Source organism: Argentina anserina, chromosome 7, assembly GCF_933775445.1.
Source record: "Argentina anserina chromosome 7, drPotAnse1.1, whole genome shotgun sequence".
NCBI lineage: Eukaryota > Viridiplantae > Streptophyta > Magnoliopsida > Rosales > Rosaceae > Argentina > Argentina anserina.
The window spans coordinates 20,691,630-20,712,317 of NC_065878.1; the positions used below are offsets into that span (position 1 = coordinate 20,691,630).

Genomic DNA, 20,688 nt, shown 5'->3' on the forward strand with positions numbered 1-20,688 from the left:
CAAATTAGTAAAAGATTGGGGTGGAATTACAAATTGAGAACAAATGAAGGCCCAATTTGTAAGCTAGGGCGTCAGTCCTCTCCCCCCATATAAAACCCAAGCCGCCCCAAAACCACTCACTGTCTAAGCTTCTGCAGCAGCATCAAAACCCTTAGCCGCCCCCAGAGCTGCAGATCTCGCTTCTCTCTCACTCTCCGACTACCATGGTAATTCCCCGCCTCCTTTTTTTTTTCTCTCTCTCTCTCTCTCTCTCTCTCTCTCAATTCCGCCTTCTCTAATCACCTCTGTTTCTCGCAGACTTTCAAGCGCAGGAATGGCGGCCGCAACAAGCACGGCCGCGGCCACACCAAGTTCATCCGCTGCTCCAACTGCGGCAAGTGCTGCCCTAAGGTAACCTTTATGGTTTGTGATTCTATGTGTCTACAATTTGTATAGGTATGATTTGGAATTTGATTTGGCGTGTGTTGGATTGGGAATAGGACAAGGCTATCAAGAGGTTCTTGGTGAGGAACATTGTGGAGCAAGCTGCGGTCAGAGATGTGCAGGAGGCTTGTGTCTATGAGCGTGAGTTTCATTTTTACTAGTTGATTTGGAATTTGGGAGTTGTGGTTTTGGATTTGCATAAGTAAATGATTTGGTTTTGTGATGTGTAGAGTACACTCTGCCGAAGCTGTATGCTAAGATGCAGTACTGTGTGTCGTGTGCTATTCACTCTCACGTTGTGAGGGTGAGGTCTCGCACCAACAGGAGGAACCGTGAGCCACCAGTGAGATTCATCCGACGCAGGGTGAGATTATTTCTTCGTGTTTATATATAAACTAGGTTAGCGTGTTGATAGATTTATTAGTTTCGGGTTTATAGATGGTAATGCTGTATTGTATGCTTGTCGATGGAGTTGTCTTGTTTCTTTTTTCTTTCCAATCTCATTACAGATTAGCTGTTTACTGGTCCCTTAGGTTAAGTGTAGGGCCACACAGATTCTTTGCTTATGGCATTTGTAATTCGTTATGTGTCAGTATTCTAGCCTGTGCTAGTCATCTGTTTGTAATACAGAGAATTGTATTGATTGAGATTCATCTCTATGAGCTCAGTGTTTTAGTGTTTCAAGTTTAAAAAACTGTCCGTTCCCTAGTGTTAGGTCACTTCTATTCTGTTGGTTTTACTCCGGTTAGTTCTTATGCCTGTATTTCAACTTGGCATTATCTTCTTTTGACTAGATGACACTCCACTTCAAATTTGTGTGCGGGTTGTTAGAGGACTCAGTGGTAGTTTCATATGTTGATCATCTGTGTCGGATGTTGCTTTTACTTGTCCTGTGACATGTGATATCTTTTTAGTTAATCCTACTTGTTGCTTCTAGGTGTATGTTTTGCAAACATGGCCATGGAAGTTTGATGTTTGCTGGTTTTTGTTAATTTATCTAATATTCCAACTTTTGGGATTTCAGGATGATGCCCCAAGACCTGGAGCACCTGGACAGGGACCCCGACCTGCTGGAGCTGGTGCTCCTGCTCGTACTTAAATGAGCATATGAAGCCTCCTATATGTTTGATGGTATCTGTTTAGCTACACAACTCGCTGGACCTCAGTTTTGTGTAGTTAGTCTTTTGTTATGGCTTTTATTTCAACTCCAGGATTTAAACTGTTGTTTGTGGAAGTTTTGCTGTGCTGATAATGCAACTTAAAATAGTTAATTGAGATTTTGTTTCATGGTTTGTTTCATCCCAATTCAACATTCAAACTATTATTTGGATGCTCATGCTTCATCTTTACCCTTTTGAGCAAAAACATGAATTTTATGCGTGCATGAAAGCTTGAATTTCATCCCTCGTGCGACTGTAAAAAGCTCTCCAAATTGTAGTTGCGATTGCTAATGGTTTGCGGTTGCCCCGTCTCATCCGGCCATCTGATTCATATCTGACCTTACAATCATAAGTATAATCCTTACTGCTTGAGAGTTGGGACTAGAAGTTTTTCTTTGAACCTTCCATGAATCAAATGGGCGGAACCACTATAACTCTGTTGTAGTGTTGGAAAAATTTGTTGGGTCTACCATTTCTATCAATCTAACATAGAAAGAGTCCGATGTAGTTAGTACACAAGCACATTTTCGTACGGAGTGGGGACATTTCTTCCATCCTCGAACACCCGACTCCTGCATACTTCGACCAGGAAACAGAATTAGGTGCGACTTGAACTGGCCTGAGCACTGGGAGCAGAATCATTCGGCACGGTATCATTGTTGTAGTTCTTGCGCAATTCTAATGCATTCTGACATGGGACAGTTGGTCTTGAGTGCGTTGGACTCAATATGTGACCTACTCACAGCATATCCCTCCTGCAAAAGAATGTAACCGACCACAATATTAGGGTAGAATAATCCTACAAAACTCCTGAAAACCCCAAACTCCAGCATGGAATGAGCCTTGTTTAGATCCCCAAAGAAATGGTAGAGTACATCAGATTACCTTTTGAAGGGCAGACACCACGGCTTTGAGCGCTGGTGAATTTACTTTGGCACGGCTTGCAACCTGGGACAGACAAAAAGTATTGATATAACACAAGATAAATAACTTTCAGAAATAGACAAAGCAATGGTGATGTGTGTCACTTCGTCCAAGTTGATGAAGCCAAACGGTAATATGGGGTCGCTCTCAGCCGCCATGGTATTCAAAAGTTTGTCAAGATCCGTTCCTGTGTCACTGCCCGCCCATCCCCATTCTTTTGCTAAAGTTAACATGTCCGTAATGTAAGAAGTATCATGAAGAGGCCCCGTCCACAGAGGACCAGAAACAACAAGTGACATAGAAACCTGGAAAGAACTAATAGCTTTAGTACATAATTATAATACTCTTATTGCCAAAGAGTAAAAGATACTTTTCGAACATTTATCACATGCCTAGAGCAGCCCTGCACTTATATCAGTAGGTAATGTTCGAAGTTCGACCTCTCTTAAGCTTTCATTTCATAAAAGTGGCACAGTTTATACCATGAGAAATATGAGATTTCATGTTAGTGATCTCATAGACTGAAATACAACAAAATGATGATCTCTTCAACTCTTTTAGACGAGAGGCTATAGATCTGCCTCCCAATGGCATAGCCAAGTAGGTAATTGAAGCCATCAAGGATGGATAGTCACGGAGAAAAAGAAATTTCTTGGGATGTAGACAGCTTAAATAATCAAACTCCAAAGAACCTCAGTGCACGGATCTTTGTAATTATTGTTCTTATCCAAATTAAATCTCAGCGGAGGGCGGAAGGAAAGAAAGTAAATGGAAGGAACAGCGGCAACAATGAAATATGTTTTGGGGGGGTGGAAATCATATGCAATTATGTCAGAACAAGGTTCTCCGAGTTCACAAGAGCAGTGCATGCTGAATATGAAAGCTTTCAATGAAACAAAGAACAATACTATGGAACAAAATAAGATCATACAATGAATGGGTAAGAAAAACTTCAAGTTCCACCACATGTTTATACCTTTGAATCACTGCAGGGGCAACAGATCCTCCCAAGTTCCTCCCAAGAGAACTCTTGAGAATTTCCACAGTCGCGGCAGTAGCTGATAAAACCATAATGCCTGTTTTGAATGTAAAGCAAGTAATAAGCATCCATATATCATCATACAGCTATCCCATATATCAAACTCACACAATCACCTGCTATCAGGCAGCTTTCCACGAATGACTCGTAGCATGACTCTGAAAACAGGTCCATGATACGAATAGTATGAAAACAGCGGAGTAACACGATACCCCATCACAGAAGCCACCCGGACCACCCCTCCAATAAGCATTCTCAAACCCAGCTCATTCGAATATGGCATAGGCCGAACATACGCTCCATACGCAGCTAAAGTTCTACACAAAAAGTCACCAACTCATCAAGTCCTAAAACGCAATCTAGAGTTCTTACAAAACAGTCAATAGCATCAAACAGAACTAACAAACACTCACTGTTGCGGCCTGCGCCCACCGGAGGAGAAACCATCGGTGGAGGTGACATACAGCAACCCATCCATCCTCAACGCATTAATCGCCGACCGGAGAAACGACGAGTCGCTCCCAAACGAATCAATGTCAATCAGATCATAGAAATCCCTGTTCAAATAACACTCGGTCATTATCCTATTCGCATCCATAAGCGTCACCCTCCACCTCTCCTCCTCCTCGCCGGAGCCTCTCTCCACCTGCGACAGGTTCGCCGTGATGACATCCCGGCTCTCGACATTTCCGTCATTCACCAAAACAAAATCTGCTTCAGCCTCCACCAGGTACCTCAGGGACCTAATCCCGCAGCCGCAGAGCGCATCCAGTATTCGCAATCTCCCTCTGGATTTCTTGTACAGCGTCGCCGCCAGGACCCCCAGGTCCCGGCCGGTGGCGCTTTCTTGCCGGAAAAAGGTCTCGCCGGTGTCGAATTTGAGACCCCGTTCGGTTTGCTGCTCCGATTTTCGGTCAATTGGGGACGAATCGGGGAGTGGGTTGTGGTTTAGGGTTGCGAATTTGGGGATTAGGTTATGGATTTGGGGGTTTGGTTTGTTAGGGTTGCAGAGAAATGAGAAAGGGGATAGGGTTTTAGGAGAAGCGAGAGCCAACGACATGGCGGGAATTCGTTGGGCATTTTTTGGCGGGTCGACCCAGCTATATACCCGCGGACTATATCACACGTGTGAACATACTCATCTCACACGTGTGATGGTTTTCTTTCTTAATAGGCCAGCACCGTCTGATCAAGGTATCTTTGATCTGACAGAGTCGGTATGATCTCGCCGCGTAATCATGTGGGTCCCGCTGCTCCCGTCCGCCTCTTACAGTTTGTTGAACTGTTGGGAAGCTCGGGACGTTTCTATTTCTGATCACGGAGGTCGGTCCCAATCCGACGGCGGAGAGCTCGTCGGCGCCGCCGTGGCGTAGGAGCTACCGGAAAGAGCCGCCGGATTCTCCTGCCCACGTCGGAGGCCTCCTCCGGCTTGGTCCGTATGTTCAAATCTCCGCAAAAATGTGGAGGCTGATTGGAACGAAGGCTAGGGTTTCGATTTGCGAGCCGAACGAAGAAGGAAGGTTTAGCCGAAGGTAGAAGATGAAGCGCAAAAGAAGGAAGAAAAAGGTATGGAGAAAGGTAAAAACTCTAAAGCCTCCTTGAGTTTCTATATTAATTACTGTAGTAAATGATTGTTCACAGTTGCTTAATTACTGTAGTAAATGAATGTTCCCTGGTTTTGGTTATAGTATAGTATTGTTTCTAACTATGCCGGGCATCTTTGATTAAGTTTTAACTTCGAAATGTGTTCCTCATGAGGATATTGGATCTTTAAGAAAGAATATAGCGAGGTGGAAACATTATAGAAAACTTGTTCTTGGACGGTTGGCATTTGAAGTGCCTTGGCAGCAAAATGTTGAAGAAAATAAAAAACAGTGATCTTTTGCCCAGTCTTTTGAGCGCTACTAAAATTGGGATTGATTGTATAGATGGGGTTTTTAGGTTATTGGTTTACATCCATGCAGGTGATGGCCTATGGCCTATGGATTTAAGTTTTGTTGTAAGGTGTATAAATGAATTCATATTCAATAAAGATGACTCTTGAGGGCATGAACAGAATTAATGGGATTTCAAGAATGGAATTTATCAAAGTGGAACCATTAGGAATAGAGGGGAAGGAAGAACTCTAGAAGTGTGTGATTAACATTTTTTTATTTTTCATTATTCAAGTACCTATATGTATACAAGGACAGTTATGAAACTCCAATCTTTTAGTCGACTCAATAGTCAGAACATAGTACAGCCCCTAATTAACTTAGTCCTAAATTCAGCTTAATAATACCAAAACCAAAAGAATACTTTAATTTTCTTAAAAACATTTCTTCCAACATTCTTTTTCTTTCTGATGGGAAAGTACATTTCATTTCTCAATCTTGACTTACAACCTCATCAGATCATTTTCACCTAAATAGTAGTCGGTTATAAAAGGAAACCCAATGGGAGACCACATTAGCTATGCTCTTCTATCACCAATGTGGTAGTCATTGGATGAATGATGAATACTACTTCCACTTAGTGCCTTTTGTTATTGGTACAAGGTCCATGAAAAATTGACTTAACCCTTTTTTAAGTCCATAAATTCTGTGATGGCAAGCAAAGACAGACTTTTGATTGATGGTGCTAGAAGTTTACATAGACCAACCACAAGTCACGAGTTTAACTAATCTCTTCTCCTTGATACTTTTTGATGATGTGATTGACAGAAGTATGAGAGTCGGAGTGGTCTACAGGATGACAGAGTTATTTATATCATGAAATAAGTTCAACCTCTAGAATGTTTTACCTCAAGTGATTTTGGAAATAGCTTGGTTCAAGATACTGCAGTTTAATGCATGTTAGGTACATTGTTCCTAAACTCTTATAGGAAAAAATGTGAGTGCTCTGGAGCCAAAATTGTGGTATGAACATTTACAGTAGATTAGGACATAAGATTATAATGTCGTCCCTGATAATTGTTTGTAATAAGTTGAATTCCAAATTTGATATTTATCGTGCATGTTCTTCAGTTTAATGTTTATTTGTTCAAAAGTCACCCTGGACAAATGTATTTACAGCAAAATATACAAAGTTGTGGATTTTTTTTTCTGTTTTATTTTCCTCTCTAATTTTCTCATTTGAATGAAAGAAATAAGATGGTTTTTGAGCCATTTAGAATTCATAATTAAATTTCTGTTTAGTCTTTTATGGTCTAGATCAATGGGTTTTGAAGTTCTATCCAGTCCAGATATGGTTAATTTTGTTTTTTACAGTGAATATTGGTAAGTACAAAAATTGCATTCTTCATGTGTCACTAAATTCACCATTTTCCCCAGCCACAAAATACACACACCTTGCCCTCTAATGACAGTGTGGTTGATTCTGCCACTTTATATTTATTAGAAAGAGACCTAGTCTGCTGGCACATAGAACATTGCCGGTCATGAGTTCAAAATGGCTGTAGACATGTTGCTATACACAACTGCGGGCAAGTTGGTGAGGTCAATGCAGCAGTCAATATCCCTCTCAAAAATGGTATATAATTTCCTGGAGTCCTCATGGCATTTATTGAGCATCCCTGTAAGTTGTAACTGATGCTTGAGTGGTATAAGTGACCCTAGTATTGGTACAACAGATTTTGAATCTCTTTGCTACCCCAGTGCAGTTTGAATTTCATTTCTGTTCACCACTGCAAGTCTGCAACTAATATTTAATTTGGGGAGAATGGATAGGATTCATTATTAATGAGGGTCATTAACGTAATTGTTAGGATAAAGCTGGAGAAGCAGCAATCAGAAACACCCAAGGGTGGACTAATGATATCATTACTACCATGTTTGGAGGCCAGCAGAATTTACATTTTTAAGCCCATTGCATTTATCTATTTTTGTTAATTCATTTATGGTGAAGAGTCCATCGCAAACCTGCAAATTTTGAGTTGTATGAGCTGAATTTTGTTTTACAGAGACTCTTCATTGAGACCTTTCCCTGTTGTATGAGTCATCTTAGCAGAAAGATGTGTTCGTGTTAGTCCTATTGCATCTCCTTCCCTTTATCTACTCTGCTTCCTTTCTGTTTTTATCCGAACTAGGAGCTTCCCATGAAGGGAGAAAAGAAGACACTTGTTTTTCTTGCTTTATTATAACTTCCATCCTTTTTGTTTACTTTTTTTCCTTATATGCAGAGCATTTTCTTTATATATTTCCTTGAGGACTTCAGTCTCTTCGTCTCCATTTCCCTCTTCATATGAGTTCCTCTTACCTATCCTCATGTCACACCTGTCACCATAGCCCCAATATATTTCTGAACATGATTTTTATCAGCATGTCCAATGCTATATAAACAGAGTCCAGGTTGTATAAGATATGAACTTACTCTGGATGAATTCTTTAATATCCAATTTGCTGGTTGGTTTCAAAATTCTGCTATATATCCATATCTTGGATTCAACTGTACTGATCAGAGATTTCAATTGCTATTAATCGGCTGAAAAATCCCTTGGATCACAAAGTTTGGGTATCCTTTTCACTCTGTTCACAGAATGGTTTTTGACTTACCCATTGCATCATCTTCCCCAGTCAAAACTATTTGTTGTTTTGTTGTTTTGTTGTTTTATGTTATAATTATAAACTTCTTATTTTCCCAGGGTTATAGAACTGTGCATACAGTCACTTGTTAAAATCATCCCTCAGAGCTGCCTGTGGATTTCTTTGATATAATCAACAGCTCAAAGTTTTATTTTTTATTATGGAAGATTTTCAAAAGGGTTTGCCCTCTTCAGACTCCCATTTTTATGAATTGTCAATGGATAAATGGTTGATAGCTGAGCAAAGGGTCCAAGAAATTTTATGGGCTGTTCAACCAAGTGTAGCTTCTGAATGGAAACGGAGGGATCTTATTGATTACATTCAGAGGGTTGTCAAAGGTTCTTTTGGAACCGAGGTGCGACTGGCCCCAGCTCCTGTTGTTCTTTCTTTTTCTTTTTCTTTTTTTTTTGTATCTGCTTATATTTTCATACTGTGGTACTGAAGTGGCTATTTATTGTTTCATTCTTTGGATGCGGCCCTAAAATGCATGTGTTTGTTATTAAATGTTTACGTAAGTGGTGATTGTATAGAATTTGATTGCCACTTGCATTGAATCCATGTGTTTTATGGTGTGAATGTAGACCTGAAATCCACGTGCTTAACATCCATGCGTTTCATCCTTGGATGGTAGAGCCGAAATTTAATAGCCTATCTATAATGTTTCCTCTGCTGAGGGAAGTCAATGATCTATTTATATCAGTAATTTTATGCTTTTATTTTATGTTCCTTGATGAAACTGATGATAATTCCTTTTTTACAAAAGTTAACCGAGGTTATTAACATCAGCACATGCATGCCTTACAGGTCTTGTCCTTTGGTTCAGTCCCTCTCAAGACGTACATCCCAGATGGAGATATCGATCTGACTATCCTCTGCCCCCGAAACAGGGAGGAGGACTTGGCTAGAGCTGTGTGCAGTCTCCTCCAAGATCAACCAAAGGAACTTGGGTTCCTTTTTAGAGAAGTTCGTTATATTCCTGCAAAGGTTTAGATTTCTTATCTTTGGTCCTACGATTGTTCTGCATTTTCATAAACCCTGGGTGAAATATATTTTTTATTTAATTTGTGTCTACACTCTACAGTTTAGCCATTGCATTGAGTGATCTTTAGTTCTTTACTTTTTGAATGGAAAAGTCCAAATACTAAACATTGGGGTATTCTTTCTCTTTCTCTCACATCTTACAGTGTTAATGAGGCAAATATGAACCCCCTTGTATCATATTAGATTATCCTAATAATTTAGATCATTCTGGGCACTCTGAGCGATCGTCCGTGATGACCTGGATTATGTGTGACTTTTCTTCATTGTGATTTTCAAAAGGCATTTGACAAAGTAAGAAATTCTACTCCATCATCCCAACCAAACCTTCTGCACCTGGCACTTTAAATGATGATCTGTTTAAATCACGTCCAGAAATAACAAAGCGGTGCCCCTCCAAAACTGGTTTTGTTCTACTGCCTTCTTATTCAATTGTTCTTAATGCTTAAACCTTAACATACTTTACAATGTTCACTATAACAGTTTCATGTACACCAATGAGTAGTTTGGTCCATGCCCATTCTATAACAGTATCTGAGATCGCCTATTATTCCAGAGGATGACCTGATCTCGGTGTCTGCAAATCTCAGATTTCCAGTGTTCTTATTCTCGTTTTTTTGTGAGACCTTGATTAAAATATTGAATTATGTATTGATGACCCCAAGATCCTGAACCATAAATGTCTCAGGCTGATATGGAAATAGCGACAGGGTTTGGAAATGCATGGTATGGAGGTTAACTGTTACATAATTTCTTCAATGATTTTCAAAAAACCTCAAGACTATAGTTGAGAAAAGAAAGGAAACATGATGAATGAGCATAAGAAAAACCTGAAATGTGTAACCTAGAGACCAGTGGAACTCCGTCCTTATTTGTCTTACTGATGAGCCCTTTCCCACTTCTGCTCAAATTGAGGCTGAGTGTCATGCTTTCTTCTTTTGCAATTGGGATAATTTTGTGTTTCCCTTTTGGTATGCAATGGCTAATTGGGGTTTGATTGTGGATGTCTGGATCCAGGCTAGGCCACACTTTTCTTACTGTATTTTGCCTTTGATGTTCTCAGTTTGTATTTAAAACTTTATGTGTACAGAAATGATTTGCAATGCTCTTTTCTAAAAATAAGAAAGCATTTTCACTGCCTTTTTTTTTCCAATCGTGCTGCATTAAGGAAGGCTTCACAATTTCTTAATATTGGGATGAAAGGGAAAGAGGCTCACCTGTGTCTCTTTTTGTTGTTGGTTATTGTGGCAGGTGAAGCTTGTAAAGTGCGTAGTTAATAACATTGTGATTGACATATCATTTAATCAGGTGTCCGGGCTGAGCACACTCTGCTTCCTGGAGCAGGTTCAATCATAATCCTATGCATATATATGAGGCTCAGTTTTATCCACACTAAATATAACTGAAGTTACATATGAAAATGCAAGTGGCTTAAACTTCCCTTATAAGAGCTGGTACTTTTGTAAAATTGAGTAAATTGACTGCAAAAGAACTTAGATCCACTATTCGCAGCCACATTCAATTACATGCGGGTTTTTTGTATTTGCTATTTCCTCCATTTCAACTTTATACACGATCTATTGGTAGGTTTGGACCCCCTAATCGCCTTTTTCCACATGTGTGGTTTATATTTTGATGTCGTAAAAGAAGTGCAGCAGGCTCCTTCTGCTTTCCTCTTTTTTTCTTTTTTTTTTCTCTTCATTGCTTTTACTTGGTTATCAGATAGCTATACTGTTTTCTTATATTTAATTTTTGTTCCATATCAAGCATCTAAACTTTTTGGGAACAGTGGTGAACCAAAGAAATATAGTGTCAAAGTCGGATAACCCTCTTTGATTTTCTAAAATCTGCACCTTTTAATTCATATTTAGCTCTATCTCAGCAAGTTGGAACCCAACAAAACCTAATATCTACAGATGGTAATAAACGTTTTTCTTTATGGTGAAAACACTTGCCAGTAGACTTATTGTGTATTTATTTCAATACGTTCTCTCACTTGATCATTTCAAAATTCCAGTGCGCAATAATTGACATGCCTTGTGTTACCATCTATTCAGGTGGACCAGTTTATTGGAAGAGACCACCTGTTTAAAAAGAGTATAATCTTGATCAAAGCTTGGTGTTATTATGAGAGCCGAACCCTTGGTGCACCCGCTGGCTTGATTTCAACATATGCACTAGAAACGCTAGTTCTGTGTATCATTAATCTCTTTCATTTATCACTCCATGGACCTCTACAGGTTTTTCATTGCATTTTTTTAGCATGTCTAATTTCCAGTTTAACAATGGTAATTGCATTTGTGAAGCTTAAATGAAACAATATATTTTGTCAACAGGTTCTTCATAAATTTTTGGAATACTACAGCCAATTTGATTGGCAAAATTATTGTATAAGTATAAATGGTCCAGTTTCCTTATCATCCGTGCTTAAACTCAGAGGTAAGTTATGTTTGATAACATATTTTGTAATTAATCTTTATTTCTTATAAATTGGGTAATTAATCTGTTACTTCTTTAATGGGGACCTTCTAATTATATTGGTTTATATAGAGACAACTGAAAGTGAGGGGAAGAACTTACTGCTCACTAAGGAATTTGTGAAGAACTGTAGAGTAGCATTTTCTGAAAGAAGAAAAAAGAGTGAAGCTAGACTGCAAGAATTCCCAATTAAGTACCGCAATGTAGTGGATCCTCTCAAAGACAACAACAATTTAGGCCGCAGTGTTAATTCAGGTACGTGTCCACTTTCTCATGCTGGATCACTGTTTGGTCCCTCCCTAACATGAAGTTGAGCTGCATTGAATTTGCAATATCCAAAACACATCCAATTCCTAAAACGCAAAGTGGGAGAATCTATTTTTAATTGCAAAGTTAATTCCATTGTTAATTGCAAATTTATGGTGTTAACATGGAGCAGGAAATACATTGATAAAGAAGCCAGGAATTATTTGTTTGTATTACCAAAACAGGCTGAAGGAGGAGAGATTTAAATAAGCATACTATTAGCATCTCTGCATGAAGTTCTTCTTCAAGAGAGGACCTAGCCCTTGTGATTGTCATCATTTACTTTAATATCTCATGAAAACATGACCCGTATGGTGAATTAAGTTGCACAATAAATTATAGTGACCAACAGTATGATTTTATTGTCTTCTACTCTACTAATAATAAAAATAACAGCTCACTCTTGAGGATTCTTGTGGAGAGTTGATATGGTATCTTTTAATCAATCAGTTATCCATTTTGGACTGTAGTTTATTAAAATACTCTAATTCAAGTTGCATACATTCCGCTCATGTACTTAAATCATTCTCTTACTAGTGTATTAATCAACTAAGTATGGTGCACATCTCTCCAGGAAACTGCAAGCGCATTCAATCTGCTTTTGCATATGGGGAAAATCAGCTTAGAACAATTCTAGCACTACCGGGTGAAAGCATTGGCCATGAACTCCAAAGAGAATTTTTTAACGCCACTGTAGATAGGAACGGGAGGGGAGAAAGACCAGATTTGCAAACTCCTGTCCCTGCATTTGGTAGTGGTAGATCTGTACCATCGAATCTCAATGGGGACTATGATCATCATTATGGGGGGATATTGTATGCGCAGGTGCTTCATGAACAAAGCTTGCATCTTTCGTCCCAACCATGTCCCAGGCCTTCTCAGGTAGAGAATAACACCACATGGAATGCCAGGCCTTGGTCCATGGAGCAACATAGCTGGAATGTTTTTAATCGAATGCCAGTGAATGCATATGGATATTCTTTCTATCATTGTGCTTCACAACCGACTGCTGATATGAGGACATTTGCAGGAACTGGCACATACATACCTGATGCGGTATGTCATATTCACCCTTTTTTCTCTTTGGTGTATTGACTGATTGATATTGACAGGTTTCTGTGATATGATTGGTAACTGAGAGATTAGCTGGTTTTTCATTTTTAAAGTATAATGCTCATGTAATTGCAGAGACCTCATTACAGAGGAGAGCATTTAATGGTGAGGGAAAGGCCCGAGTCTAGAACTCATCTGGTGACGATAGAACCAGCTCAAAAGGATAAGCGGGTTGTCACAGGAATAAACACTGGTGTACATGTAAGCAGCTTTGGTCCTTCAGTTGAGGAATTTCCCCATCTTCCAGGCATGCAAGTGCCCCCACCCTCAGCATCTCTTCAATCCCAGGTGCCCGCTCACACCAGTGAGGATCATAACCTTGGGGTTCTGGGGCCTGCGCCAGTGCCATTGGGAATGCATTCACTTGAAACAAGGGCAGATTCTCACAGTTCACTTACTCATGACTTCAGACCGAGGGTCCCTGAAACGGGAATGCCAAATCAACAAGTACGTTCTAACATTGATGAGATCGATAGAGAGCAGTTCCAGTTGCACAGTAAAGATTTTCCACCTTTGCCTAAGAAAACAAATATCATCGATGAGATCAATGAAGAGCAGTTCCAGTTGGACAATAAAGATTTTCCACCTTTGGGTACCAAAACAAATCTCTGATACTTCAGTTACGTTCTGGGACTTTAAGTGGAGTTTTTGATCGACACCTTTGGACCGTGAAGAGACCAGTGCATGGATGGAGGGCATTCAGGAATTATTACCTACCCTCCGGTGGGGATGAGGTTTCTATAAGAAGCAAATTTTACAAAAGAAAAAACGTCTATAATTGATTGTGACAGTGAAGTTAGGTAAGATAATTATGAGATAATTGTTGGATGATTATGCAGAAAAAATTTCCCAACTTCTATAAATATTTCTTTCTTTTTGGTAAATCCTCAGTTTTGAGAAAATATATGCTTATCAAGTGCAACTGGTGCATGGACACATTGCACAAAACTGTCACTAAAGAAATAACTGTATACCATGTGTTACAAAGGTTTAAATTATCATGTCGATATTCACCTCATCCTTTCAGGAAAAAATGGAAAAAGGAACTCTAGAGTCGTGGGATAAGAAATTCTTAATATGCTCCTACCGCTGGTTACTTCTTACCCTGAATACTGATCATCGCATCCAACAGTAAAAATAATGCAGCGCAAATGTGCTGTTCCTGATCCATTTTATTATATGAACATGGGATCATTTCATTGTTCTATATGAGTACGCATAATATATATACACTGGAACACTGAAGTCTGAGCTGACAACAGTTCAAAGTAATACTGAGCAATGTTTTACAGATATGGATAGCTTCAAGAAAAGCACTAATTAAAACCACTCTCACTCTTTCAGTAGTTGCGATGCGCTAATAAATGGGCATCCTAGAAGGGTGCTTTGAGCATAGGCTGCTAAAGTACACTTCTTAATGACTCCGTCTGGGGAGTGAAGAGGTACAGGTGACAGTCATGAGCATCAACCAGAGAACCGAATGAGGATACAGCATTATTCGTAACAATTTTATGCTGCAACCAGTTAATATATGAAATAAGTACAATATATAGATAAACGGTAAATATTGAAGCTAACCAAAACTGTCTTAAATTTCCAGCTTCCTCACCTGCCACAAATCTCTCACTGAGACACTAATGCTGGACTGGAGTCCGAGCGCTTCCCATTTAGCTGTTATAGTCTTTGCTGTTGAATCCCGATTCCAAAGAGCAACAGCCAAACGATGTCCAGATAGAGGACCTGCCCAAACCTGGATTAACAAACAGATTTAAACACCGAGTTTCATTTCTATTCATGTTATATGTACCAAGGAGTTATTTCGTGCCAGAATAACATAAATCACTGCCTCACTGCATAACTACCAAGTTTTTCTATGCTAACAAAGCAACTGATGACCATTTTTTGGACAGCACAGGCAGGAGAGAGTGAAACTGCATATATTCTCAACCATATTTCCAGAAAAGTTATATCACTGTTGAGGAAAGGAAGAGGGTAGAAGAGGAAAGGAAGACACTTCCCAGATCCCAACAAAGACCCATGTGGCTAGATCGGTTGGTTGGTAGCTTGTAATAGTCACATATGAGTATATGACCTATAGAAATCTAGATATGTAAAGGTTGTAGCATGACTTATATCTATTGAGGAGGACAGACCTGATAGACCCCATCTGTTCCAGAAACACTCACTTTCCTTCCCTGAACCCCAAGAGAATCTGCAAAAACAAAATAAGTAATCTCTAATTTAGTTTTCATAGATGCGACATGATATCATATGTGTAAGCAAAAATAGCACGATATAGGAAAATCTTACTTCAGAGAAATTAGACATACACACAGCACCAATTCCATTACCTTGGTTTATGGCAATAACCTCCTCATTGCTTAGAATTTCATATGTCTCCGCAGTCATGTTTCTAACATCACAACCAATCAAAAGAGGGGCCTGGAAAATCCAAGGTTAAAGAAAGTAAGCTGTTATGAGTTAATGACACAAAAGTATATATGTAAATGCCTCATCCACAATTGGATTAGATTCACTAATACCAACTGGCAAACAATCCGACTGGAAAGCATGGTGGGAAACTAATATTAAAGACAAACAAACTTCACTGAACTAGCGTAAAGGTCTTTTTCAAAAAACTAGAAAATTGGAAGGTGGGTTCAAAGCTTCAAACTGAATTGTTGATATCCAACAAACTTAAGCATATCATATAATCAAACCAGGAAAAGAGAAAAAAAATTCAAGAACCTTCATCAAAGCCCAGATGCTAAAATGAGCACGGTATTCCTGGTAACTCATGCCTCCATTTCCAACTTCCAACATATCCGGATCTGTCCAAAAGAATTCAATGGAGAAGTGAGAAAAATTAAAGTTGGAGTACTAATTCCCATGCCTTCACAAAATCTATTTCAAAAAGATTGAGTCTGTACCATTCCATCCACCAGGTCCTGCATACGACGCCCACTTGTCATTCAAATCAGCAATTGTAGTCATGCTGGATAACAGAGGAAAATCAAAGTGACTCGGTAAGAAAAATTAAATTTAAATAAAATTGACAAAATTTTCTGGAAAGTTAAAACTAAGGATCACGTATAGAAGATCTTGGAGCCAAATGAACAGAAAGAAGACAGCAAGTGTGAAACATTATTCCCATTTACTGAATTAAGAACAGATGCTAGGCATTCGTAAAACCTAAGGATTTTGTCAGGGGTGATAGTATTTACCTCAGACCATAGTGAAGGATTTCATGAGATTATTTGTTTTAATGTGTGTGCATGTACGTAGATCAGTAACAAAAACTAGAGTTATAAAGAGTTGTAACCTTGCCCACGTATCATTGATATCATCTGTTGTCCGCCAACTATTTCCAACCTTCCCGGCCCATAAAGCAGGATCATCAACACCCCTGTCGTAGTTTACGGATTAATGTTCTATTTAAGTTAACAGAGAATAAAGCCTAACAACATTAGACATGATTGATGAGCTGCATTACCATTCACAAAGTGAATAGAAAATTGTGCGTCCAGATGTATTTAGGGCCTCGCGCATGGGTGGGTAACTGGAAGTTATGAAACGACATGATGTCAATATAGAGCAGTTCTGTGATTCCACAGCAACTAAAATGAGACTAAGAGGAGGTGATACCGTTCTTTTGGTGGGATGCCCAGATTATAACAGTTGTCATACTTCAAATAATCTACATCCTAGAATATTAACATTATGCATTAGTTATTAGTAATATACAAGACAAGGAGTAAAGTAACAAAGTAACTCCAGATAACACTTCAAGCAACTCTCATTAGATTGTAAGCATCAACGCACAGAAGTAGTCTATTGAGTACTGACATTTTGGGTGACCAATCTATAAGAAGGCTCTATCTTCAGTAGAAATGAGCACAACTCACATCACAGTCAATCTGATTTATATGACCTGAGTCCTCCACAAGGTCACAACTTGAAATGCAGAAAATATAAAGATGCTGAAAGTTCTGGATCAAAGTTCAGTTGAGGAATCAGGAACTAACCCAAGAAGCAAATAGCTTTGCATCATCACTTTCATGATAAAGTGAGCCTGGTCGAACTTGACACGTAAAAATCCTACAAAATGCAATTTGTAACTTGAGATGAGTGGCTACTGGCTAGAAAATCCTAATCTGCATAACAAAAATATATGCAACAAAGAAGTAGTGACACATAACAGGTTCATTTTACCCGGCATCAGAATATATTCCAAGCTTCAGACCGTTCCCATGTATATAATCGGCAAGAGCTTTAATTCCGGATGGAAATGTTTTAGGATCAGGGACCACTTGACCCTGGTCAATCAAATTAGAACTATGAATTCCAAATTTTACATATAAATCCACTCGCAAGTATGTGCTTTCCAATGAAGTGAAACTTTTTTATAAAAGAAAAGTTTGCAAAAATTTGTCCCAAACGAATTTAGAGGTATTGCAATCAGAGATGCAAATCACATTTGAAAGCAGCTTAAAATACAGTGTTCCTAAGACCGCAAAATCAACAATTGCAGCTATAAATTATACATATGGTGAGAACTATATTTTGATCCAAGAATTAGAATTCAACCAACCTCAGAATTTCTTGTTGAAGTAGACCAGCAATCATCTGCAGTAAACGACAGCGCGCTACTTAATAAATATACAAAGACTTCAATCAACGGGATACAAAAGGTATGGCAGAATAATACCTATATTGACATATACATAACCTAAATCAGCTAATCCGGTTGAGATGAGCGCATCAGCTGTCAATCATCAATAAAAAGTCAGTGCTTCCGGATTACTGGAGGTGAAGAAATGTTTTCCTTCTTTGAACTGATAGAAAAATGCTAGTAACTTTTTCAGTCATAGAAACATATATTCACGAAACATATAAGACTTTAATGTGTTGCACATTCATCACAAAATCGCTGATCAATAACGAAACGAACACTTCCTATAAAAGACTAAATGGTAAGGGAAAAACACAATACCAGTTTCCTTGATCACGGTTTCATTAATATCACAAGCAAAGAAATTCCAGCTATTCCACCTGCCCACATATCCAACGAGACAACACAAAACTCAATACGAAATATTTTCAAGAACTAAACCTACCTAATACAGCAATCATTCAACAACAGCTTCACACAATCAAGTACAAATTCCCATTCATATATGCAAAACCACCACATGGGTATCAACGACTGCAATTCCAAACCAAACCCCCTCCCTAAATCTTCAAAACCCCCCAAAAATTGCACTTTACCAAGAACTAAGCAAATCCCAAAACATGGGTAGTTGTAAACCCAATAAAGAGCAAAACTTTATGTAAATACAACACAAAATCAAAACAATCTACAAACTGTGACTCACCCCATTTGAGGCATTCGAGCCAATCCGTTGTCGAGCTGCAGAGTACCATACATTGAAGTATCGTAAATGCGACTAAATGTTGGTCTCAGGAAACCGGGTCTGTCATGGAATTGCAATAGAGGCCCAACTACTCTGCCTGCAATTGCAACAGCCAGAGCTGACAGATAGAGAATCAGAGTAAACACCATCACTTTCTCTATCTTGATCATCGCCATCACTGAATGCTCTGTTTCTGTTCTTCTCCAAAGTCTTGGAAGTGAGTAGAAGGGTGTTGGGAATTTTTGACAAGAAAGTAACATGTGTGTCTTTAAAGACAAGATTAACACGCCAGTGTTTTAGAATATCAAAATCAATTCCCATTTATCCGCATCTTTGTGCACATGACACGTCAACATTTCCCTCCATAATTATCTCTAATTAACTATGGATTAGCTTCCCAAAATGTAATTACGATGAATAATAATAATAATAATAATACCAACGGATGCATGCAGATGCAGTAGTGGTAATGGGTTGTTCCAGAGTAAGATTTCGAGTTTGAAATCTTATAGATGCAGCACCATGCGCTGGGAGAGTCAACCGTTCTACGGAGACTGTCAAACACTCGGATGTGATAGCTTGTAAAGGGGTACGACCCGATATATCAAATTTTTTTGATATAAATAATAATAATAATAATGATAATAATGTTTCGATTCTAGAATCAAGCATGTATTTGCTTGTCTTCAAGCCTGGCCTTGCTCATTGTTGTCATGTCATGGAAGTTTGAAGCTCATGAATCATGATCCTGAGTTGTTCTCTCGTTGTTCTGTGTGATATCACATTTACTGTCGCTTGACACAAACTCTTTAACGGCTGTAATTTAAGAAAAAAATTGCAAAATTTTTCTTAGTTACAACTGTTTTTCTCTACTTCTAATAGAAGGGAAATTTGTTTGAAGCAGAGGAGTTTTGCTTGTGCAAGAGTTGTTGACTAGTGTGACCAATTAGCATTATCTACAAGTCTACAACACCAAAGAGAAATTAAGCACTTGATAAGGACGGGTACGTACGTGTACATCTTCTCCAGGCTGATCGGGGAGTAGATATTTGTTCGTCAAATAATGTGTCAATTAGGCAATATACATGATACAAAAACCTACCTAATTAAGTTCCTGTGAAGGAAGATACACCTGTATCAATACATTTGACAATTCTTACTAGTAATGACAAGAACTTTTTTTTCCTTTAGTATTGTTAATTTGTTATGTTTGATTTTTGTGAAGTTATAGGAAACAAGGATGCTAGAAGAATAGAAGATCCTCTACTTAATTGGGATTAAATACTATAAATATATATTTGTATTGCGAGAGCAATTGCTCAAATTCATTCTGAGGGTGATGTTAAATGCATCCATACAACATCCTCCTAATTGAAGACCTTGGATCCCAGATCGATGTTGGGTCGACTTGATTGCATGCATCCTTGTCATAAAGAGCTACTGGTTAACGAGCACCAGAGGCGAATGCGCTAAATGTCCAACAAAGCAGATGTTTACAACTTAGTTGTGCTCTTACTCGAAATGTTGACATGCATGGCAAATCAAACTTCAGTATGCAGGGCAATATGATAATGTTGTGGTTGATCTTGTTAAACAGCGAAAAACGTGGCCCGTAGACTAACTGTACCGATATTGTCCCAACTTAGTCACCTCACAGGTGTTGGGTTTTAGTCACAAAAGGCTTCGGTACAATTGGTTATTATCCACCCACTTATAAGCTTTATTTTCTTTATCACTTCTTAGATGTGGGATCTCTCCTCTCCAACACGCCCCCTCACGTGCAACCTAATTTTTAGGTCTGCACGTGACAGATTAACATCCCACATACTAGGACGAAATAAACCAAGGTCCAGTAACCAACGACACTTGGTGACCATCCAATCGGAAACTCTCCGATGGCATGATAATGACACCCATCTTGGGCTCATGACAAAGTGACACCCAACACGAGCCAACGACAGATTGGAGGCGCGACTGGAGAGAGACCGCTCTGATACCATGTTAAATAGCGACAAGCGTGGCCCGTGGACCAACTGTACCGATATTGTCCCAACTTAGCCACCTCACAGGTGTTGGGTTTTAATCACAAAAGGGCTCGGTACAATTGGTTATTATCCACCCACTTATAAGCTTTATTTTCTTTATCATTTTTTGGATGTGTGATCTCTCATCTCCAACATATCTCAAACGGTGGGTGAAGACTTGATCGAAGACGGTTGTTTGCGAGGAAT

General features: G+C 39.0%; 4 protein-coding genes across 7 annotated transcripts; 2 read left to right on the forward strand and 2 right to left on the reverse strand.

The window, feature by feature from the left end:
* The first annotated feature begins 70 nt into the window (after nt 1-70).
* Nucleotides 71-1,698, forward strand: LOC126801722 (40S ribosomal protein S26-1). Its single transcript, XM_050529165.1, has 5 exons — nt 71-206; nt 298-390; nt 480-564; nt 654-787; nt 1,448-1,698. The coding sequence occupies exons 1-5, from the start codon at nt 204-206 to the stop codon at nt 1,520-1,522; spliced, it is 390 nt and encodes a 129-aa protein (XP_050385122.1). The 5' UTR covers nt 71-203; the 3' UTR covers nt 1,523-1,698.
* Nucleotides 1,562-4,786, reverse strand: LOC126803778 (tRNA (guanine(26)-N(2))-dimethyltransferase). The gene is made up of 7 exons (XM_050531518.1): nt 4,776-4,786; nt 3,960-4,646; nt 3,663-3,863; nt 3,484-3,583; nt 2,612-2,812; nt 2,469-2,531; nt 1,562-2,338 (listed from the first exon to the last, which is right to left on the reverse strand). Exons 1-7 carry the CDS (start codon nt 4,784-4,786, stop codon nt 2,237-2,239), a joined length of 1,365 nt encoding a protein of 454 aa, XP_050387475.1. The 3' UTR covers nt 1,562-2,236.
* Nucleotides 4,787-4,868: 82 nt separating this feature from the next.
* On the forward strand, nt 4,869-13,935 carry LOC126802025 (uncharacterized). Of its 4 annotated transcripts, XM_050529545.1 has the most exons (9): nt 6,938-7,056; nt 8,168-8,463; nt 8,913-9,092; nt 10,398-10,490; nt 11,204-11,386; nt 11,483-11,585; nt 11,697-11,879; nt 12,505-12,986; nt 13,119-13,934. In XM_050529545.1, exons 2-9 carry the CDS (start codon nt 8,269-8,271, stop codon nt 13,653-13,655), a joined length of 1,956 nt encoding a protein of 651 aa, XP_050385502.1. In that variant the 5' UTR covers nt 6,938-7,056; nt 8,168-8,268; the 3' UTR covers nt 13,656-13,934. The 4 variants fall into 4 exon arrangements, with proteins under 4 accessions (XP_050385504.1, XP_050385505.1, XP_050385502.1 ...); XM_050529547.1 differs by lacking the exons at nt 6,938-7,056; nt 8,168-8,463 and adding an exon at nt 4,869-5,124 and having other exon boundaries at nt 13,119-13,933; XM_050529548.1 differs by lacking the exons at nt 6,938-7,056; nt 8,168-8,463 and adding an exon at nt 4,869-5,112 and having other exon boundaries at nt 13,119-13,933.
* A 246-nt stretch (nt 13,936-14,181) lies between these two features.
* LOC126803925 (alpha-galactosidase 3) lies at nt 14,182-18,679 on the reverse strand. Its single transcript, XM_050531658.1, has 16 exons — nt 18,419-18,679; nt 18,037-18,095; nt 17,752-17,808; nt 17,635-17,669; nt 17,256-17,359; nt 17,069-17,141; nt 16,689-16,747; nt 16,537-16,602; nt 16,366-16,449; nt 15,974-16,038; nt 15,792-15,874; nt 15,395-15,485; nt 15,197-15,255; nt 14,653-14,793; nt 14,451-14,557; nt 14,182-14,385 (listed from the first exon to the last, which is right to left on the reverse strand). The coding sequence occupies exons 1-16, from the start codon at nt 18,631-18,633 to the stop codon at nt 14,376-14,378; spliced, it is 1,308 nt and encodes a 435-aa protein (XP_050387615.1). The 5' UTR covers nt 18,634-18,679; the 3' UTR covers nt 14,182-14,375.
* Between the last annotated feature and the right edge of the window lie 2,009 nt (nt 18,680-20,688).

Coding starts and splice junctions, on each gene's coding strand:
- LOC126802025 (XM_050529545.1), top strand. CDS start 8,269: ATGGAAGATTTTCAAAAGGGTTTGCCCTCTTCAGACTCCCATTTTTAT. Junction 11,387..11,482: donor CACTCCATGGACCTCTACAG/GTTTTTCATTGC, acceptor TTTTGTCAACAG/GTTCTTCATAAATTTTTGGA. Junction 11,586..11,696: donor ATCCGTGCTTAAACTCAGAG/GTAAGTTATGTT, acceptor TGGTTTATATAG/AGACAACTGAAAGTGAGGGG.
- LOC126801722 (XM_050529165.1), top strand. Junction 391..479: donor GCGGCAAGTGCTGCCCTAAG/GTAACCTTTATG, acceptor GATTGGGAATAG/GACAAGGCTATCAAGAGGTT. Junction 565..653: donor GGAGGCTTGTGTCTATGAGC/GTGAGTTTCATT, acceptor TGTGATGTGTAG/AGTACACTCTGCCGAAGCTG.
- LOC126803778 (XM_050531518.1), bottom strand. Junction 2,532..2,611: donor GCTTCATCAACTTGGACGAA/GTGACACACATC, acceptor TGTCTGTCCCAG/GTTGCAAGCCGTGCCAAAGT. Junction 2,339..2,468: donor TGGTGTCTGCCCTTCAAAAG/GTAATCTGATGT, acceptor ATTCTTTTGCAG/GAGGGATATGCTGTGAGTAG.
- LOC126803925 (XM_050531658.1), bottom strand. CDS start 18,633: ATGGCGATGATCAAGATAGAGAAAGTGATGGTGTTTACTCTGATTCTC. Junction 15,256..15,394: donor GGTTATTGCCATAAACCAAG/GTAATGGAATTG, acceptor TTGTTTTTGCAG/ATTCTCTTGGGGTTCAGGGA. Junction 14,794..15,196: donor GAACAGATGGGGTCTATCAG/GTCTGTCCTCCT, acceptor TTGTTAATCCAG/GTTTGGGCAGGTCCTCTATC.